General features: G+C 44.1%; 2 protein-coding genes across 4 annotated transcripts; one reads left to right on the top strand and one right to left on the bottom strand.

The window, feature by feature from the left end:
- The first annotated feature begins 405 nt into the window (after positions 1–405).
- On the top strand, positions 406–7539 carry armh4 (armadillo like helical domain containing 4). Of its 3 annotated transcripts, none has more exons than XM_014332202.2 (8): positions 406–791; positions 1904–2805; positions 4057–4428; positions 4967–5119; positions 5247–5399; positions 5579–5610; positions 6055–6204; positions 6319–7539. In XM_014332202.2, exons 2-8 carry the CDS (start codon positions 1923–1925, stop codon positions 6391–6393), a joined length of 1818 nt encoding a protein of 605 aa, XP_014187688.1. In that variant the 5' UTR covers positions 406–791; positions 1904–1922; the 3' UTR covers positions 6394–7539. The 3 variants fall into 3 exon arrangements, with proteins under 3 accessions (XP_014187688.1, XP_005917722.1, XP_014187687.1); XM_005917660.3 differs by having other exon boundaries at positions 1901–2805; positions 6055–6189; XM_014332201.2 differs by having other exon boundaries at positions 408–791; positions 1901–2805.
- Positions 7540–9912: 2373 nt separating this feature from the next.
- On the bottom strand, positions 9913–17530 carry naa30 (N-alpha-acetyltransferase 30, NatC catalytic subunit). Its single transcript, XM_005917657.3, has 4 exons — positions 16456–17530; positions 15649–15772; positions 15384–15439; positions 9913–13606 (listed from the first exon to the last, which is right to left on the bottom strand). Exons 1-4 carry the CDS (start codon positions 17284–17286, stop codon positions 13469–13471), a joined length of 1149 nt encoding a protein of 382 aa, XP_005917719.1. The 5' UTR covers positions 17287–17530; the 3' UTR covers positions 9913–13468.
- Between the last annotated feature and the right edge of the window lie 3006 nt (positions 17531–20536).

Below are 20536 nucleotides of genomic sequence, written 5' to 3'. Positions count from 1 at the left end.
CAATAATTAGTTAACCCAACAAAACACACCGAAGTACCGATCGTATGAGGCTAGTATCGATCCAATTCCAGTGTTGGAATTGGTATTGGTGATACTATAGATATTTGGATCGAACATCTCAAATGATCACATTAAGGATATCTTCTTCTACTAAGAGAAAAACCTTTAGTGATCAACTTATATGTCAGGAGTATCGGAACAGCTGAGACGCATTTTTTCTAAACACGCTGCGCCAAAAAATGGACCACCCCATAAGTACAGGCCCATAAGTGCTGCTTTTAATCTAATGTAGCCCAATGCATCTGGCTTCTGTGACAATTAAAGTGAATTCATAAATATTTTTATTAAGAACTCGAGAACTTGTCCACTCTCCTCTTTTCACACAGAGGAGCAGCCGAGCAGCTTTAAGTGGGGGGAGCTGTCTATTCAGCACCACCACCAGCATGAAGTGCCCATTTGGGAACAACTGCACAAGTCTGCATTAGAGACGAAACAGAAAAAAAAGAAAGAAGTGACAGAAGCATCTGAACATTTGAATCAGAGCACTGGCTGTCAGTTCATGATAAATCTTGCAGCTTTGGAGCATTTGGTGGCAGCACTTCAGAAGCAGGCGGAGGTACGTAGGCTGACTTTGAGTCAGTGACGCTGAGCTGCACAACAACAAGCCTCTCCAACATCTTGCCTTCCACAGCGCTGAATTTGTGTGCGTATCCGACTCTCGTTTTTCTTCGCGCACTGCGAGAGAAGCTCCGCGTCCTCCGACCAAAGAAACCCGTCATGAACTCCACAAGGTAACACTCTATTTTTAGCTCTGCGCGACTTTAATTCTTGCCTAATGCAAAATCTCGCTTTCGACACCCGAATGTGATGGGTGATGCGCCTTGGGGGGATGCATCGGTGCCCGTGAGCCTGTGCATCGCTCCTTTCTGTGCAGACTCGAGAAGTATGATTCAACACCGCAGTGTGAATTTTGTTTACAACCCAAATTCTCGGGTGATCGTGTTGTCATGTGGGGGACTGCATGAGCGTACCGGCTGAGTGTATCAACTGTATTGATTCCGTGGAAGGCAGGATAGTGGTTTATCCTGTAACATGCAGTTCTGTGCATCATCACTGCTGGGAAAGAATTTCACTCAGACGCTCGTCTGACTCAGGCAATAAGAAGGGTGTCAACCCTGCATGCACTAGCCATCTCTCTCATTTTGACAGCAGTGATTGATCATTAGTTGGCCTTTGTTATCACATCAAATGAAGCAGCAAACATGGTACGTGATTTTCTTTAAATGTCTTTAAATCCAGTGTGCAATTGGACTGTGAGCACACACACATCCTTTCTGAGGAACGCTCTGTTTTGAGCTGGATGCAGTTGAGTGGAAATGTACAAATTCTTCATGGAGCCATCTGAAGAGGATCCTAGAGGATAGAAAACCTGGTGCTATTTATAGGTGAAGTGTGGAGGGGTGCTGAGGATTGCTGTGTCAGGTTCCCTCTCTTTCTCTCTCTGCTTCTCTCTCCCACTGAGCAGCTCCTTCTGTTTATACAAAAACGAACAAAAGAGTCAGAGATGAAAGGGAATTTCATCCGCATTAAGAAAAGAAAAAAAATGCAAGCGCAACATCAAAGCAGAGGCAGGCAGAAATGCTCTGTTAATCCTCTTCTCTGTGGTTATCAATGGCGATCTCAAATTAAACACAGTTCGCATTCTGACCCTTTAATCTATAGTTGAAAAACTTTCTAACTTGGCCCTGCTGGGTGTCCGTCTCCATTCTCAAGCACCGCCACCGTTGCTTTGTCCATGTCTGTATATGTCAGCTGGGAGACAAGGCGTAGAAGTTGTAGGTAGGGATTGGTTACACCTCTGTTAAGCCTGTTAGCATGTGTCATTTCTGTTCACTGTCAGCAGGCACTGAGAAGAGCCAGAGATGCTGATGCTTGGGATGCTCCATCACCTCCTACTGACTGGGACGTGTCTCTGTGTCTACGGAGCCCCGTTAAATCTCCCACACTTCAGCCCTACGCACGCCGGCTCCTGTGAAGGACTGTGTGCCAGCTCGGTAACAACCACCGGGTCAACACATGCTACAGATTTAAAACCTACACCATCAGATTCCAGACATGAGATTGACCTGACAGTGAATGTAGGTGGAGGAGGAGGGACTGGCCCACATGAACGACCCAGGGGGACTGATGCAGTGACGCAGACAGAAAATGGGGACAGTCTTGATGGAAGATCTAGGTTGAGTGAGGCTGGTGGAGAGGCATGGAGCCAAAGCGCCGAGATAGAGAAGATCGGGAGCAAATCTGAGATGAGAGACTCTGAAAAGCAGTCAGAGTCTGTGGATTCAGAGAGCAAAAAGGAGGATGCACCAGTTCACGGTGAGCATTTAATTCCAACAGGTGGGACAGAGCAGTCGGACATGGACACCAGTACCCGAAAAAGGACTCCAAGTAGATTACTGACCTCCACTTCAGCACCATCACACCTGCAGACTTCGTACAGCCAAAAGAGTAACCCCGCTGGAGCATATGGGACAAAAAGCTTTGATTCTCACTGGGATAAAGACACAGAAAGAAGTTTGCCAGAACCTCCAAATCCTTCTGTTTCCCTCTGGACCCAGACCTCCCACAGTCCCACCCCTCATGTTTTTACCCATCAGACCTCTTCACCTTTGGGAATTTGGGGCCATGACAGCACAACTATGTCCTCACTACCAGACCCATTTTTACCTGAAATCGGACCAAGCCTGATACCCAGAGAGGATGGCCCGGAAAGTCTGTGGACTGAAGCAGCAAGACTCGGCGGAGGTAAGGCAGGACAGTTATGCAATTAATGTTAGCATAAAATAGGCATGCACAGTTTCATTTTATTGGGGTGGCACTCCCTCTACTCCCTGATTGTTCATCAGTTGCACATGTGCACACTAAAAAGTCACAGTATGCCTTCAAAGTGTGCGAGGTATTGCTCCACAGTAATCGTCACCCCAGTATGAATTCGTTCCAACAACATTGCAGCTTGCTAGATTTCGCAGGGTTTCATAGGGCTTCATTAAAAAGTATGGCAGAAATAGGAATGGCATATCCAGCAGCGGATTTTGCCTTTGATGATTGGCAAAGAAGGCGCCTCCTTTTGCAGACTCCACTTTGAACCCCAGCTGGGACCCATGGCAGTCTAATTACTTTCTATTCTTGACTCGAGTCTGAAAAAAAAGAACACACACACACACACAAGCCTGGAAAAGGCTGGTGGCAAGGTACGTTATACAGCTCCGTGGAGGAGTCAGCCCCCTCCTCTGTCTCTGTCTCTCTCTCTCTCTATATATATACATATATATAAATATATATGTATATATATGTTTAGCCCCGAATGTCCTCTCACTCCTTCTCACCCTTCATACTCTCCATTCAGGCTATTGTGAAAGGGCCAAGCTGGTTATTATTCAGTGAGTCAGGACAGGGAATTGGATTAAAGACGTCTGTCTGAGCCAGTGTGCGTCCATGTGAGGATTGTCTGTTTGATGAGACTTTCTCCCAATGGCAAAGGAAACTCAACTCCCAAAATAGTCTTATGTAAAAGGATTGCAGCGTTCAGAAGCATTTTTCCACCTCCTTCAGAATGCTTTGGACTAAAGGTAGTAACAGTTTCTCTTGTGACAGCCCCCCTTCCTGTGTGCTAGCCTCTTATCTCAAAAGAACATTTTTTCCCAAACCATCTTCTTTTCATTGTGCCTTTGCTGCATTGTTTTGAAGCAGTTTATAATGAGAAAGCTGTGTGAGCAAAGAAGCTGTTTCAAAAGGCCGCTTTCTGTCATAAATACTACATAAGCTACAGTATGTGCTGAATACAGCTGCTGCTTCTCTGTAGAAAACATACATTTTTAATTTTAGCAGTCAGCTGAATTGTGTGTAGAGAGACAGCGAGACGCCTGTCTCATCGTCATTTGTCTTCGTTCAGTCAATAAATAAAAGCCAGCTGATCGGAAACGTTCCAATTAGATTGTGATGCTACACACAGTGATTCTCCATGTGACTCTGAGCTTGTCTTGGCACCACCTGCAGCGGAAACTGCCCTCCCAATGCCCCAGGATGAATCCACAGAGGCCACAATGTCATCGGAGGCTCTCCCTCTCATCTTTGAGCCTTTTGAAGACATCACATCTGAGAGTGCGACGGCGGCAGCAGCAGCGGTCACCCACGTGTCAGGCAGCAGCCGGCCCAGAGGGCTTCCTCGGTCAGAGGCAGGTCTGGACCAGCTGGTCACCGTAGAGAGTGACAGAGACGGTCCATCACATGCCTCACCCGTCCTTATTCCAGACTGGACGTCACCTTGGCAGACATCTGGCAGCGAGCTCCTAGAGCCATTCAGTTCCTCGGGTCCATCTGCTTCTCAGCAGCAAGTCAGAACTGAGCCGGACGACCATTCGGAGAAAGGTGAGACAGATGATGTGGCACGACCCGAATGTGGATATTAGATCATATGGAATCATGATATAAAATCATACATATAGTCTGTGTGTAATGTGTAAATGTGCCATATAAATAAAATCAACATTGCCATTCAGTTTTTTTTTCAAGATTTAGTCAATTTCCTACAAATGAAAAGTATTTCACGGTGGTGCCAAAGTAGAACTATAATAGGGATCAGAAATTTTAACCGTTCAACAACACTGAACATTTTCTCTGTGTGAAGTCGCCTCGGTGGGTGGAGGTGAAGTTTTTTGGCCTTTATTGGTAGGTTTCACGTTTACATTTACCTTTTCTAAGTTTGCTTCTTGCCAGACTCCGTCTGACACTGACAAAGTGGTTGAATCTTTCATCACTACCACTTCATTGTGGCATGAATTGACCCAACAGCTGCAGAGACAGCAGTATTGTATACTGTGCATGGCTTTTGAAGTTGCGCTCTTGCAAACACGTACAGCTGTGCTCACACTGCTCCTGCTGTCCTCTTATTCTGTTTTTCATTTAGCAAACGTAGTCTCTGCGAGGACACTAAACCTGGAAGACAACGTGTCCTCGGCCGGCCCCTCCCTCTCATCTTTCCAGCAAGCAATGACAATGGTAACCATGACAACCCATCAGCCAGCACACAAATCCACATCAGAGGAGATGGACTCTGAGGGTAGGACAATTTTTTAAATGCCACCTACAAGCCACTCCATTTGCAAAAATGTTCATGTTCAGTCATAACACGTGTCCCTCTGTACATCCTCTAACTCTTCTGGATGATTTTTCATTATTCTCCACAGAGGACCTGGAAGATGACTTTGAGAACTCTGAGGAATCGGTGGAAGAAGACAGTGAAGAAGACCAAACAGAAACATCTAAAACATCCTCGACGCAGCCTCCATACAGTCTCATTCCACCACCTCCCGTCTGGGTTCAACGCAACCAGGGGCTGAGTATGAGAACACAATTTCTAACCCATATTTTTAATCAGCAGTGGGACATAACTTTTAGTATTAGCACTTCTGCAAACATGTGTTGCCCTCTTATAAAAGACCTACAAAAATAAAGAAATTTTCAGCTTATCAATTTTCAGATCTGTTGCTCTGATAAACGAATGTCTCTTTTCTCCCAGTGCGTAGCTGGGTGGAGCTAATCAGAGAAAAGGTAAGCCTACCCTCTGCTGTCTGTAAAAAAGGTCAATTTTTCTTTTACCTCGCCATGAGGCGACGGATGACTCACTGGTATATCTTTTTCTTTTGAGCTGCCAGGGTTTTCTTTAAGGTGCATAGTGTAAATATTTGTTACATGTTCATAGTTTTCAGTGGGTTGCACAGTTAAAATAGTTTGATGACGATCAAAATATAGATTCGTGCCAGGTATACTTAATAAAGAATGCTTAGGTCATTTTTCATAATCAACTACAGTATGTTGGCTAATCTGTATAGGGTTGGGGGTGGATAAGCGGGAGGTGGCGGCTGGGGAGAGGGAGGTCTGGCCTTCTCTGCTGAGAATGCTGCCCCCATGACCCAGCCCCGGATAAGTGGAAGATGGTGAAAGATGATGGATGGATAGGTTAGGGTTTGACCTCTATGCCATCACCCTCTACAGGCGGGTTACGTGTCCGGGATGTTGGCCCCTGTGGGTATCGGTATCACAGGGGCCCTGCTAATTGTTGGCGCCCTCTACAGCATCAGGATGATTCACCGCAAGAGGAGGAACAGCTTTAAACACCAGAGGAGGAAGGTCAGACAGCAGGAGGTCAATAACTTACTTTCTTGTTTTCACTTGTTATTGTTGACCAGTCACATGGAGCAGGTCTCTGTGGATCTTAAATGCATAAGCTCAACCTTAAAATGATTTTTCCCTCTCCAGCAACCCCGAGAACCCGGCACCAGCCGTCAGGACCAAGCCATGCTGCTGGCCGACAGCTCTGAGGACGAATTCTGATGAGAAGCTTTTGGGCCTCTTTTGTTGGTGACCAGTCGCCATTGCTCCTAAACTGGATGTTTAGCAAACACCCCCATCGCTACTGCATCTCCACTTACCCTGGGGCTGTTTGGGTTTGACTCCTCTGATCCACTGAAAGGGACTGAGCATAGGGCAGTATTTGCATAGGTGGCGCACAGGTCAACCAGGCACCCACCTCCCTTTCTGAAATTATCTGAGCACTTGTCTAAATGTTGTCAGATGCTGCTGAGTCTAAGAGTGTGGTAGGATTGGTGTTTTCCACCTTTTTTGACAACAAAAATAACTAAATAAATAAAAATAATAATGCATTGAGGGAGCGGTATTCGTAGGATGGAAGTGTTGCTGGCAAATTAAAAGGGGTGATGTGAAAGCCAGCATGTTTTCCGTCAAGTTATACATTGAATGAAAAGTGACGTGACACAAATAATGTAAATACATTACATGTAGTACATGTAGCTGACTGGGGGTCAGTTGTGTTAGTGTAAATAAAGTCTTATGTATTCCTAGACTTCAATAATTTTGGGAAAACTGCTAATTTACAGGAAGCTGGATTAGATCACTGGAAGCATATCTGTCTGTAAACTGAAACTAACAGCTAGCCTAGCTTGGTCCAACGATAACAAACATGTTGGCTAACACTTCCAGAACTCACTATGAAATCAATCTTTAAAAAAAAACAATAGAAGAAATTTAAAGTATTAGTGTCCTCTTAATTATTTTCGAACCATCAGACAGAGTTAGGCAAGCTTCAGGCAAAGGTAAGCTAAAAGCTACTGAGCTAAAAAAAAGCTACAGGACTGTGCAAAAGTCTTGATACGCCCTGCATTTCTTACTATTTTGCAATGAATTTGGGAAACAGGTAGTGTTTTATTTAAAGCTGCAAACAGCTTGAACTCTCTTAAGCAGCTTTCTTGTTATTTAAGTTTTCAGGAACAGTTCTCCAGGCTTCTTGAAGGACATTCAACGCTCTTCTTTGGATGTTGGCTGCCTTTTGTTCTGTTCAATAATGCTGCTTCAATAATGTTGATGTCCAGGCTGTGAGAAGCCCAATCCACAACTGATAGAATTACTCTGTCAGGTATGCTTTTACTGCATTGCTAAAAAAATAATAATTAAGCTGTGGCTCTGACAGTACTTTGGCATTCCATCAATTTTGACAAGATCCCCAAAACTACTGGCTGAAACGCTGCCTCAAACCATGACAGAACGCGGTTAAGTGATTGTTGGACACTTATTTTTGCATCTTTCTTCTGACCTCCATGGTATTTATTGATAATTAACCAAAATCTGAAGATTTTCATTCATCACTCCGTAAGACCTCTTGCCAATGATTTTCAGTCCAGCTCTTGCATACCTCGGTCTTTTCTCCATTCCCCCCCTTCCTTAAAAATAGCTTCTCGATAGCTACAGAGAGCACTAAGATCATTTCTTATGAGGCTTCAGTGAAGACGGATCAACTGAAGGGCCAGGTCTTTGCTGGATTTTTCCAATTTCTTAAGGACAGGACTTTCAAATACTGTTCATCTGCTGTAGTTTTACGTCTGCCACTTCTTTTTTCCTCAAATATTTTAAGGCCACACTGAACACCATGCCAAGACATGCCAGTATTTTTTGCTAATAGCTCTTTAGGAGTCACCTTGTTGGTCTAAAAATACGGTTTCATATCTGTCAAACTGGAAATGGAAACAAATCAAGTGACAGGCTGCTATTAACAAACTGCCTAAAGGTACAATTTAAATTGGTTCTTCACCAAGTTGTCTATTACACTGGTTAATCTCTTGAGTTAGGTGCCTTTTTTATTCTTGAATGATTCATAGGTCAGTATTACAAAATGAACATTCCTCTGAAAATGGTCAGGTAGAAGGACTGGACTGAAATTAAGTGGAAAAAGCAGCCAATTTCATGCCAAAGAAAAGCCTGGAGAACTTTTGAAGTTACACCTCTAAAAAAATAAAGTCTGTCTGTATTTATTTCCAAGCAGCCAGACAAAGAAATGAAGCGCAGCTCAAGAGCTTTGCAAAGTACTAGAAGTCTCTACCATCTATATTATCTTCACACACACACTTGACAGACATCATAGTAGTATTAAACTCTTTTCCAACTCTTCTTAACCTCCTAGGACAGGGGTGTCAAACTCAAATACACAGTGGGCCAAAATTCAAAACTGGAACAAAGTCGCGGGCTAACGTTAATATTTATTGAAATATATTTATTGAAATATATTTATTCCTCCAGATATAAGAATGAATCTTTTCTTATGGACTCAAACAAGTTTTGCTGAAAAACTGAATGTGGAACAAGCAAAGCTTAATACTAAACAATATATATATTAGCTGTATAATACCAGTAGGCCAGCTCTAATATTAATTTGGTATGGCTTCGCGGGCCAAATGTAATTAGGCTGCGGGCCAAATTTGGCCCGCGGGCCAGAGTTTGACACCTATGTCCTAGGACCTGGCGTCCACATATGTGGACATCACATTTTTGGTTATTTAGACCCAAATACTCAATTTTGCTCTACAAGGGCCTGATATCCACTTACGAGGACATTATACTGCTACTCTTCTGTCGAAATTTTAAACGAATATCCTCATTTGTGGCCCTCATTTTTCTTAGAAACAAAAATCAGGTAACCCCCCCCCCAAAAAATCTGGTATTTCTTTGTTTTTACATTCATCGGGCCCCGATATGCCCAAATATCAAAGAGGAATTAAAGATGCATGCTGTGGAAGAGTTTGGGTCTTAGAAGGTTAAGGAAGTAAATAAGCATTTTCTCCCAAAATGTCAAACTATTCCCGATAGAACCTGTCACATTTGCTTGGTTTAAAGTGTGAAATTTGTGCAAATGCAAACGTTTTATTGAAAGCCATCTGTTCATATTAGTTACTGTGAGAAACACGTGCAAAATACCACCATCCTATAAAAGTATGTAGCATAATGCGATTTGAACTCACTGCCACTTACAACTCCATTTTTGTCCCTAAGTGCATGACTGAGCTTCAGTCGATACATACGCCGACTTGCTGCAGAGATTTCCCATAAATTAAGTGTTCCTATTGGCTGGAAGAGCACAAACACGAGACAAGAAAGCAGATTCATATTTTCGTGTGTGCTGATCTGCTGCTGACAACGTGAAGGGTTTTGTCGGACGCTCTCGAACCAGAATTTTACCTTGCTTGGATAAAATGAGCAGAAGTCAGGTTAAGTTTAAAATCTCGTTTTTGAAAGATAAATTCAAGAAACTTCTCTGCTGCAGTCCAGACAGAAAAGAGGCACAAAGCAGTTCTAGGTATTTGATGCACATTTGTTATCCCAATGTTAATAAAGTGTCTTTTGTTTGGGAAAAAAAAACATTTTCTGTAACTTCATGAACCATCTGACATGCTTAATGAACAAATGCCTGTTTATACAATATAATACTGTTTTAGGGTATGTGTGATGTAAAATGGTAGACTCTTTTCCCCCCTCTTGATGTGGATGTGATCAAATAAACAGCTCTTTTTGATGTCTGATTGTGACTTATTTTTTTTGACACACAGATACAGCCGCTTCAGACAGCAGACAAGACAACCCAGTTTTACAGCATTAAAAAAAAGAAAAGAAAAAAAATCTAATAATTTATTTCTGTGTTCTTTTTCCACATTAAATAAAAGCTATTGGACATTTCCGGATCAAAAATAAATCAAGAGGGGACAGGAAGAGGAACAGAGAAAAACAGACATGCAAAGAAAAGAAAAACAAAACTTTTGCTCTCCTCTTTTCACACTTCGTAGATGGTAGAAAGGCTGCAGAAAGCCCCTGTGGACCAGCTGCTCGCTTGTGTGGCTTTATGTCACACATCGACTGCCAAAACAAATGCTAATAATAATTATCTGATCAATGAACTTACGTCAACTGAGAAATTAAGGGTTATAAATTTAGGATTTCAGTCACCCGAGGTCATGACAGCACAGTGGATGATCAGGATGAGGGGAGGGGGAAAAAAAGAACAACTGTTTCTGATGTCATTTCAGGGCAAAACTGAGTCTCTGAGAGAAAACTGGGTAATGGATGCAACGCCACAAGGCACAGCTCCAAACTGATTATTGATGACGAAGCCCTTCGGTCTGTGAGCGTGATCTGAACACAGCCACTGTGGCAGGCTGTAATGCCCATATATACCCTAATGGAACCGCGACAGTTTGGCATGACTGAGGCAAAGAGACCCAGTTCCTTCAAAACTGAAAACACCTCTGTTTGAATGAGGAAGATGGGTGGGACCTCCAGAATAAACCACAAGTAGTTTGATAAAAATCTAAACAGTGTCTGATGAGCAGCAAAGGTAATAGTTGGTGTTCGGGGATCTATAGATTGTTTTTGTACTTTCACATCATCTCTGAATGGGGTTAAAGTAGCACAGAAATTAAAAATAAAAATCAAATCTGATAAATCAACACAATTCGCCCCAAACCCAACAGATGACCAAAAAAAAACAAAAAACAAAAAACATGCTTTCAATATATTCAACGTAAAGAACACTCGTATACAAATCTGAAAAAACAAAAGTTGTCCATTGTTCCAAATGCATACAGACACAAACTTACATAGACAGACCATTATGTGGGTGGCGACTCTGTAAACATCTACTCTCCCTTCCAGTCCTCGGCTCCTGGGGGTGTACCAGCTCAGCTCAGTGGTTGAAAAAGGGGGAATAAACCCTAATACATTAAAACTCCCTGTGAATGTTTGCTGAAAGCATGTGTCTGTTCTGGTGCAGCAGATTTTTAAAAAATAGAAGAAAGAATTGAAATAGTGCCACATGGCAGCCCGCTGTGGTGCCTTCTACTTTCAATATTGTGGAGAAAAAGCACACAGATGCCCAATTGCATAATTTGTTCTTGCATTTGCAACCTGTGAAAAAAAGAGGTTTTTTCGCCCATCAACAACCACTGCAATTCGTCTTTCTGCCTTCGCTACAACACCAAGCACTAACCCTACTCCTGAAAAATAAGGGTTCACTTTTTTTTGTTCCTTCCTGTATCTAACAAGGAGTTCTTGTTGTCCTTATAAGGCCAGAACAAAATGGCAGCACCTTTTAGAGGCTCGATTTTCCTGTACGGGGCAGGGACAGGGTGGGGTGGGGGACTCTGAAAGTAGAGATGTAAAGGTCTAACAGAACATGATCCATACCATTGTCAAAAACAGCAGGAGACACACATTCATACTCACGCATACACACTGCAGCAAATTTCCAAAGAAGTGCATCTGACCTTTGTTCAAGCGAGCTTTCTTTGCCGCTTTAGTGTGTCGTCGGACTGCCCGGGCGCATCCGTTCGCAGGAAAGGAGATCTTAGAATGTTATAGCGAGGTTGGCGGTGCGTCGGGTTAACGCGCCCGGGAAGTGCATTGTGGACTCGGCCGCTTGAGAGCGGCATGAGGTTATACAGGTGTCAAGTAGACAAATGGAAACAAAGTTAAAGTGAACAAAAGAATAAAATATAATCTGGTAAGAATACTTCTCAATTTTTTGCCTTTTTTTTTTTTTGAATTTAAATTGCACGCACACAGCACACTCATACAGGAATCCAGCATATGTAACACTTCGTCTCGGATCTCGCGCTTTGGTGGACCGGAAGCAGCTTCAGAGGTTTGCCCACTCAGCGGGCAGATCGCTGTGGCCGCGGCTGTCGGCGCCGATAGGTTTGAGTGGCACTCACGACGAGGAGATTCAGGCTAATATTGCAAATTAGTAGGAGAGGAGAGGTCGGACCACACCATCATTGGTGAGGAGTCTCTTTTAAACATGCTGTATTCTCCTTTTTGTTTTGAGAGGGGGGGATTTTCCAGTAGCTAGCAGTGCATTTGGGGAGAAAAAATAAGTTATGATCTGCAAAAAAACAAGCAAACAGAAAAAAACCTCCTCACCCACGTCCTGTCTAGGTTTGACAATGAAGACACCGAAGCTTAAAACGGTCCACGAGTCGGGCAAAGTTTGAGGTGCTAATGGAGTGATTTGTTTCAATCAGCTGCTCTGCGCCAACATGCGTACACAAACACAGGATGGGCTTCTTGGAGAGGCAGTTGGGGATTGGCCTCAGTCTGAGTTAATCGACAAGCTCTTATTCCCGCACTCACATTGAAACAAAAAGCATGCATATCTTTACAGGCTTCAGTCCTGGGGGCTGAGGCAGGTGATGGAAGCAGCGGCAGCAGCAGCAGCAACGGGGGAGGGGGTGCTGCACCTGCTGGACAGGATGGGGAGACAAAAACATACCAAGCACGCGCACTCATACAAACGTGTTCTTCACTCGCTCACAGTGAAACCAACGGCAAATGACAAAAACAAAAAACAAAAGCCACTTGCTTTCTGAAAAACACCAGGCGGTACAAACACACAAACTATAGCTTTTTCCGTCCCCCTGCCCAACATATAAGGTTAAAAAAGAGAAAACAAAACAAAAATGAACTCCACAAATATCTTCCCAGTCTGTGTTTACCGCTCCACTTCCTTGTTTCATGTGGTGATGATTTTTTTTTTTTTAAGTTTTTTCCTTGTGTTTTTTAAAAGTCTGCTTTGTCCCAGGTTCTGCAGGATTTTGGTGTGGTGCCTTGTCCTTTTTGTTTTGTTATTTTTTTTGTAGGGGGTGGGGGGTGGAGTCTGGATGCACATCCTCACTTGAGCTGCCTCACACCTGGTCGAACAGGCGCCCCCGAGCTTCCAAGGTTGCAATGTCCCCCATTCAATGAGGTCACCCTCACTCGCCCCGCCCTCGTCACAGAAGGCAGCAGGAGACTCCCGTCGTGTAACACCTGGTGGGATTTCAGTCCATTTCTGCCTAAACGCTTGTTCAGAGGTCAAGGATAAAAGGAGGGTGTGTCTGCTTGTTTTATGCATACTTATGTGCATACTCCTTGGACACAGGTATATGTGTAAGTGTGTGTGTGTGTGTAGGTGTCTGTATGTGTGACTATAAGAGTGAAATGACCAGGGCAGAGCTGAGGCCGTCAAGCTGATAAGTGTTCGAGGTGAACAGCACCTGCTGTCCCGTCCTCCTCCCGTCCCTTCTGTTTTCTGCTAGCGGAGCCACAGTTTGAGCCGCAGCGCGTCCACTCCGTTCAGGTAGTATCTGAAGAGCCGCTTGTCTCTGACAAAACCCAAGTTTTCGTAGAGCTTCAGGGCTGATTTGTTGGTGATCTCAGTCTCCAAAACAACCTGGGAACACACAAATGAGTGCGTGAGTGAGCTGACTGAATTTTGGAGCCTGTACTCGTTATTTGGTCGTTCGTGATGTTTGGACTTGAACTCTTTACCTGAAGAATAAAAAAAAAAAAGTTAACAATACTGAAAATGAACTCATTTGCCATCATGGGATCAACATAAAATTTCCTCTCTTTTTCACCATACACTGCCTTTACTTGGCCCCATTTTTCAGCCATTCGAGACTGATTTGCTGTTAAACAAACCTCACTCCCTTGCTCCTAACCTGCTAGCTCCAGGCCTTTTCTAGACAGGAGGGCTGTTCAGTCACCACTGTGGTGGTCCTCAATATTAGCCACTCTAACCAGAACAGATGAAAAGCTGGTACATCTGCTACTAATTTGAGCAACAGCCCAGTCCAAGACAGTGGAGGTCCAGCAAATCCACAGGATAAGACTCCTATAAACATTGCAAAGAGCATTTTTCTCCCATATTGGCTTCTCTTTATTGGGCCCCTGTCAAATCCAGAATTAAATTTCAAATCCATCTCCTCACATACAAGGTCTTGAAAAATCAGGTCCCATCTTATCTTAAAGACTCTCAACAGAGCACTTCACTTCGCTCTCAGGCTTACTTGTGGTTCCTAGGATATTTAAAAGTAGAATGGGAGGCAGAGCCTTCAGCTCTCAGCCCCTCTTCTGTGAAACCAGCTCCCAATTTGGATTCAGGAGACAGTCTCTACTTTTAAGTTTAACATTTCCTTCTTGATAAAGCATATATAGTTAGGGTTTCTTCTTGTTAAAGGGGAGTTTTTCTTTCCCACTGTCACCAAGTGCTTGCTCATAAGAGGCTGTTGGAGTATTTTCTGCATTATCGCGGGGTCTCTGAGGTGACTCTTGCTGTGATTTAACGTTATACAAATGAAATGAAATTAACAGTTGAAATATTTTCAGGGGACAGCAAACACTTTAGACATCAATATGCACTTGTACAGTATATAGTGACAGCATTTCCTCACCTTGGAAACCTTCAACTGCAACTGTGACCAATAAATACTCAAACTCTAAACCTACCTTGCTTGTGTGTTATATCTTGGTAGCTAACAAGCTGTAGGTGCAATATTTAAGTTGCTATTGCAAATCACTGCTTTTATAAGAGAAGATATTTGGCTAGAAAGCACGAGCACAGGACACTAAAGACCCACCCACACATTTGCTTGTTCTTTTTCTTTTTTTAAATAAGTAAAAACATATCCTATAAAAACATGTACCGTTTGTGTGTACACATTCAAAGCACTGGATATTGCTGGGTTGTATCAGAGTGTCAGCTCTTTGGTCTCAACCAGCAAAGAGACTGAAGAAATCGTAACGCTGTATCACATGTTTCATCTTCTAGAGGAATTCAAAGTCTGCAAAGGAAGCAGCGTGCATGTTTGGCGTTTTCAGGGAGAGGCAGAGCATATGAAATAGTTTATGGTAGAGGATCAAGGTTACCAGCTAGTTTAGATAAGTGAAGGACAGCCCAGGAGAACTGGACCTTGAAATAAAAACGGCTTTAAACAGCTATAAATGTTCTCTCTTTCAGTTTGTGTTCCTTTCAGAAAACCTACAACTTAGAATGGAATGCCAACAGTGTAACATGTGCTTATACTATTGATTTTATGTAGGATGCATATTTTCACAGTACGACTGAATATGCTGGCACTCTGGCTTGAATAACGGCTCTTATGTAATGTGTGCAAATGTGTTAAAGTTTGGTTCATAAACAGCGCCACTGGGTCTAGCTCGCTTACCTCGTCGCAGTCGCCCTCCACCATGGCATAGATGGCCTTTTTCACCAGATTAGTACCTGAAACAAAACAGTGGACTCTAAGTAAGAAGCTAAACCCATGTATGGCCTCTATCTCCAATATATTAAAGTATAATGTTACTCATCACTCTGAGTGCAGAGTCTATCTAAACGGTGCATTTGCATAAAGAGATTTGGTTGCCCGGGACAGCAGAGAAGACGGTGAAGGGAGAGACTGAATATTCTGAAGAGGAGCGCCGAGATCTCACCGATGCTTTTCCTTCTGTGTTTCGAATCCACGGCCAGCATGGCAATGTAGCCTCGACGAAACATCTTCTTATGCATGTCAAGCTTACATACAATGGCTCCGACACACTCCTGCTCCACCATGGCCTGCGAGAAATGCACACAGCAAAAAATACACGCTCAGTGGTTACGAGTGTCCACTGGGGTGGCCGCTGACAGCCTAGCAACCGTTCCTCTGAAGTTCCTGTCATCCTGCCAGTTCAGCTGGCTCCACGTGCTGACCTCTGACCTTTTTATCTTTTTTTTTTAAATAGCACTTCCTCTTCTGTCACATGTGGTGATCCAGCCAAAACTGGAAATGGGATGTTTTGGACCTTGATGGCCACAGAATGAAAAGAAGGCAGGCCAGTGTTTTCAAAGCAGAAAATGCTACCATGACACAGCACATGCAGAAGGAAACCTAAGGCACATTACTCTCTGCTAATACTGACGATTAGGATTTTATAATTGCTTTATGCTACAAATCTGTACACAAATGAGTGGGCTGGCACATTTCTTGATTCATTAATAACCTAAAAAACGGAATCAATGTTGGATCTGTAGCAGCAGAAGACAGGTTGTTTACTGCCTGCCAGCAGTAAAATGGAAACAAAGCTTATGAGCTGAAATGTTATTGACATGTGTGTGCTTTAGCTTCAGTGGAGGTCAGCTGTGACAGGCTTGGATGTGAAAAACAAAGCTGTCACACCCAACTCCTATAATGCTCCTGCAACTCAGAGTAACCAGTCAGACTTCATAACTGTGAGCGGTGCGTTCAATCTACTACTTACCAGAAAGCAGAGCTGCGGCCAGTTGTGGATGAAGTACCTGTACGTGTAAATTGAATAAGGCTCAGATAAGTCCTTGGTGATCAGTCTCATGATCCACGGCATCTGAAGTTCAGACTCGTAGCGGACATAGCGGATGCCGTGGTTATCCCCGGGGGAATCGCTCAAGTCGAGCCGGGCGAGCTGCTCGGCCGGCGGCTGCTGCAGGTCAGCCTGGCTCTCCTCACCGCCGGGCCCAACAGCGTCCGGCTGCTCGTCACTCGAAGGTCTAGAGGGCGGCGTGTGGTCCAACTCTTTCCCCGCTTCGCAGGCCGCCTCAGCTGTAGTGAAACCCGGCATCCCGTTCACGCTATTGTTACCATGAGGAGAGTGACTGCCGTTTTTGGAACAGGGGCTGTGGCCTTCGTGTTGGCAGTGCTCACTATTGTTCCTAGCGGCAGGAGCCTCCTCGTTGCTGCCAATGCTGTTGTCACAGTTGTCTACGGACGATCTGGGATTGTCAGGCCGGTTTCCTACGTGCTGGTGGCTGTCAGGGTCCTCTGAGGGGCTTGCCAAGCCGTTCAACTGCTGCTGCTCTCGGGCTTGCATTTTGAGGTGAAGCGCCGCCGGGCTAGCTCGCGCTAGCATGTTTTTCTGCTTCTTCTTGACCGACCTTTTGACTTCGTTTACCGACTGAGCCTTCGTCCCTGTACCGGCAGGCACACACTGCTCCCCGTGGCACGCCGGCTCTCCGTCTTCCACCGCCGGTTCCGCGCTCCCAGCCGCGGGGAAAAGAGGAATTTCAGCCGGGGATGCAGGCAGTGCGCTACTAGGCCCAGGCGGCACTGTGGCCATCCCACTGCATTAAGGTGGTGATTGACACTTGGAAAACGTTGAACACAATTTCATCCACAAGGCGAAGGCATATACAACCAATGTACGAGCTAGTTCATCGAATATTGCATAAATCCAGGGTTTTCTGGGGCGATAACGTTTCCGCTGGCGATGGTTGTCGCTGCTTTCTCCTCGATTTCCCTGCTGCCGCAAAGTGCCGTCGCAGCAAACGCCATTGCAACGGCATTCATACACGTTTTACGACAGTAGTGTAAAGCATGGCTGTTGTACGGTTTTTCCCCACTTCCATTGCCCCCTGCCCCCCGAGCCTCTTTTTGGTCATCCTTGTGAAACTTTTTATATTGTTTGTCAAATTTATCTAACCAGTCAATATTGATATTTACCTCCTTCTGTTCGCCTTTATGTTCTGTCTGCTTTAAATAATACATATGTTTGTGTCGTACCCTGCATTGCCACACTGTACTCACAACATTGTGGTAATGCAGACCTCTTCAACACTGGATAAGTCAAAGGTGACTGAAGAAGTCCTTTTGCTGCCCCGTTAAACCCAAGAACATAGCATTCCTTACCAGCAGAGGGCGCCAAACCGAAGCTTTAGCATATGGAATAGTTTTGTAAGCGCAACAACAGCAACACTGCATTTTCTCCACAAGATGTCGCCATTCGACAAGTTTGTCGCTTCATCCTGCAGAGATTGTGTGCCAGCATAGGAAGGAGAAGACAACAACGCAGAAGACTGCACAGGGGTCCTTCCCCTGTTACACTGTGAGGGTGAACACAAAGTGTGAGGTCACTGAAATTCAAATGTAGCGACAGGAAGTCAAGTGATTCTGAAAAATGTTGTTACTGTACTATTCTGTTGCACACAATGGGCCATGTTTTATTACCACAGTACCTGTTTCTGAGTATCGATACTCCTCATGCCCTGTTAACTGTGTTGCACATCTTTGTGTCACCACGTGCTTTTCCCCTCACAAGACACACACATTTAGGTAATCGTAAAATCAGCATGACATTACAGAGTATTAACTTTGATATTTTTTAAAATAGCAGTACAGTGCTCTAATTATTCAGTGTCAGCAGGAATTCATAGGACAAGAACTTCAGGAAACGAGAAGATAAATTATGCATTTCTAGTATCCACACAGATTCTGACCAAATATTTATATATGTTGACTCCCCTTATCTGTAAGGTTGTTTTTGGTGGTGATGACTTATTTATTTGAATCAAAGGTTTTGGGTGAGTTCATTCTAAGAGCTGTAAAAACTGTAATGCTTAGCTCTTGTCAAAGACAAAAAGCTTATCCTTTTCACAAGGTGTTCTTTAACAAGATAAATGAGATAAGATGTGTCTTTTAATCTCAAAACAGACAAAATGGGTGAAATCAACCATCAGTGTATGTGTTACATCTTCATCCTTTGGCTGCTACTTTTTAGGGGTCGCCACAGCAGATCATCTTCCTCCAACTCACCATATCCCTACCACACTCCTCTGTAACACCAACCCTCTGCATGTCTTCCTTCACTACATCCATGAGCCTCCTCTGTGGTCTTCCCCTTTTCCTTCTGCCTGGCAGCTCCATCTTCAGCATCATATTTGTCTTGCCTGCCAGCACGAAAGTTTGCTTTCTTTTCCTTAACCCTGGAGAACCCATGGGGTCAGAGCCGACCCCACTGGTTTTCTAGGGAAACCATGGTGTCAAATTTGACCCCATGGTTTCTCCAGGGTTAAAGTCCTGCTTTTTCTGTAATCGATGGTCAACATTTTGGATGTTTCTTCTTGCTCTATGTCTCTTCCTTACCTCGGGGTAGACCTTGACAGATACTCCAGCTTTTTCTCAGTTTTTCTGGCAGATTTCTTGCAACATTTATACTCATCTTAAGTGGAGGGAATTTCAAATGAATTCAAATCTGCAGCAAAAACACTGTGACCTGCTGTACCTTTCCAAAAACCCTTTAAATCACGCATCAAAATTCAGCTTCTGTGTTGATGACTAAATAGTTTCCACAAGACACATATAGGTGTCTTTCCTCTGCATCCATATATCCTTACTCTTGTTCCTCTCAACTTCCATAAATCTGTTTTCCAAAATTTAAATTATTGGCTTGCACCTGTGGCCACAGAACACAATTTAAATTATACTGCATATGAAAGTTCTTTATTTTGTTCACAAAGACGTGCTCTACTAATATTTGCTCAAACTGTGGACAGTTTTACCAAAACGAGGCAAGGATTTGAAAATCGTCTGGCAGTATCGCTCTGTAGCGCCCTCCAGCTGTAGCTCCAGGTACTCTGAAGTGGATCGCTTTCTCACAAAGACACAGTTGAGTCCAGTCGGCCTGCCACAACCAGACCATGACACAAAAGGTCTAAGTGGGAGCGCTAGATGCTAGAGAGCCTGACTTTGCTCTTTCATGCTAACACGGATTGATCTTTCAGTCGTTGTCCGTCCTACACAGCTGCCATGAACATACATGAGTTTTGAAAGGGAGTCATATTTTACGTATAAATATACATTACAGAGAAAGAGGCCGAGATAGGAGGGAGAGAGAGAGAGACGTCTCTTTTAAAGCTAAGCCTTGGGGCTGAGAACTCTCTGAAGAGCTGGAATCAGACATGCACAATCAGTTCCCCTCTTCAAATCTCCTTTGCAGGCCTATCTACTTGAACAGGCTTCTCTTAATTACTTTCTCTATCACTTAGGCGAGCCGTGGCTGGGACGAGGAGCAGCAGCGTCTCTGCCAGAGACATTTGGCTGGTTTGAACCCATATTTTTATAGGCCTATCTTCTTTCTCACAAGCCTGTCCCACACCTTCTCCCCGCACCACCACCACAACCGCCGCAGCCACCGCCACCTTTCTTCCCTCCTTGCCTTGCTTTCATTGCACGCTGCTCTTGTCTTTCCGTGGCTCTCCCCTATTCCAAATATCTCCAGGGTGTCAGTTGCGTCATGTGACTGGTGCGCTTGTGATTACAGCAGTTGGCAGACGTGCTAATCTATGAGGAAGAACCCAAAATATCTGGAGAAAAAAATGACAGCATGTAAAAGAAGCATAAGGTCAGTATGGAGATCAGTGTAGAGCGAGAACACGGTAAAGACAACTCAGGGTTGACACTGAAACCCGAATTCCCTCCTCTTTCAAATCTCTCCGCCTGTCTTCCTGTCTGTCTGAACCGCTCTCAGGGGCTTGAGGCCAAACTTTGGACCCCCTCCTCTCTTCCTCTCTCATGCTCCTGCCTGTCACATT

The sequence above is a fragment of the Haplochromis burtoni genome, unplaced genomic scaffold (genome assembly GCF_018398535.1).
Source record: "Haplochromis burtoni strain Fernald_Lab_line unplaced genomic scaffold, NCSU_Asbu1 Contig_28, whole genome shotgun sequence".
In the NCBI taxonomy this organism is placed as follows: domain Eukaryota; kingdom Metazoa; phylum Chordata; class Actinopteri; order Cichliformes; family Cichlidae; genus Haplochromis; species Haplochromis burtoni.
Note: the sequence above shows the minus strand (reverse complement) of the source record. Positions and strands in the feature narration are given on the sequence as shown.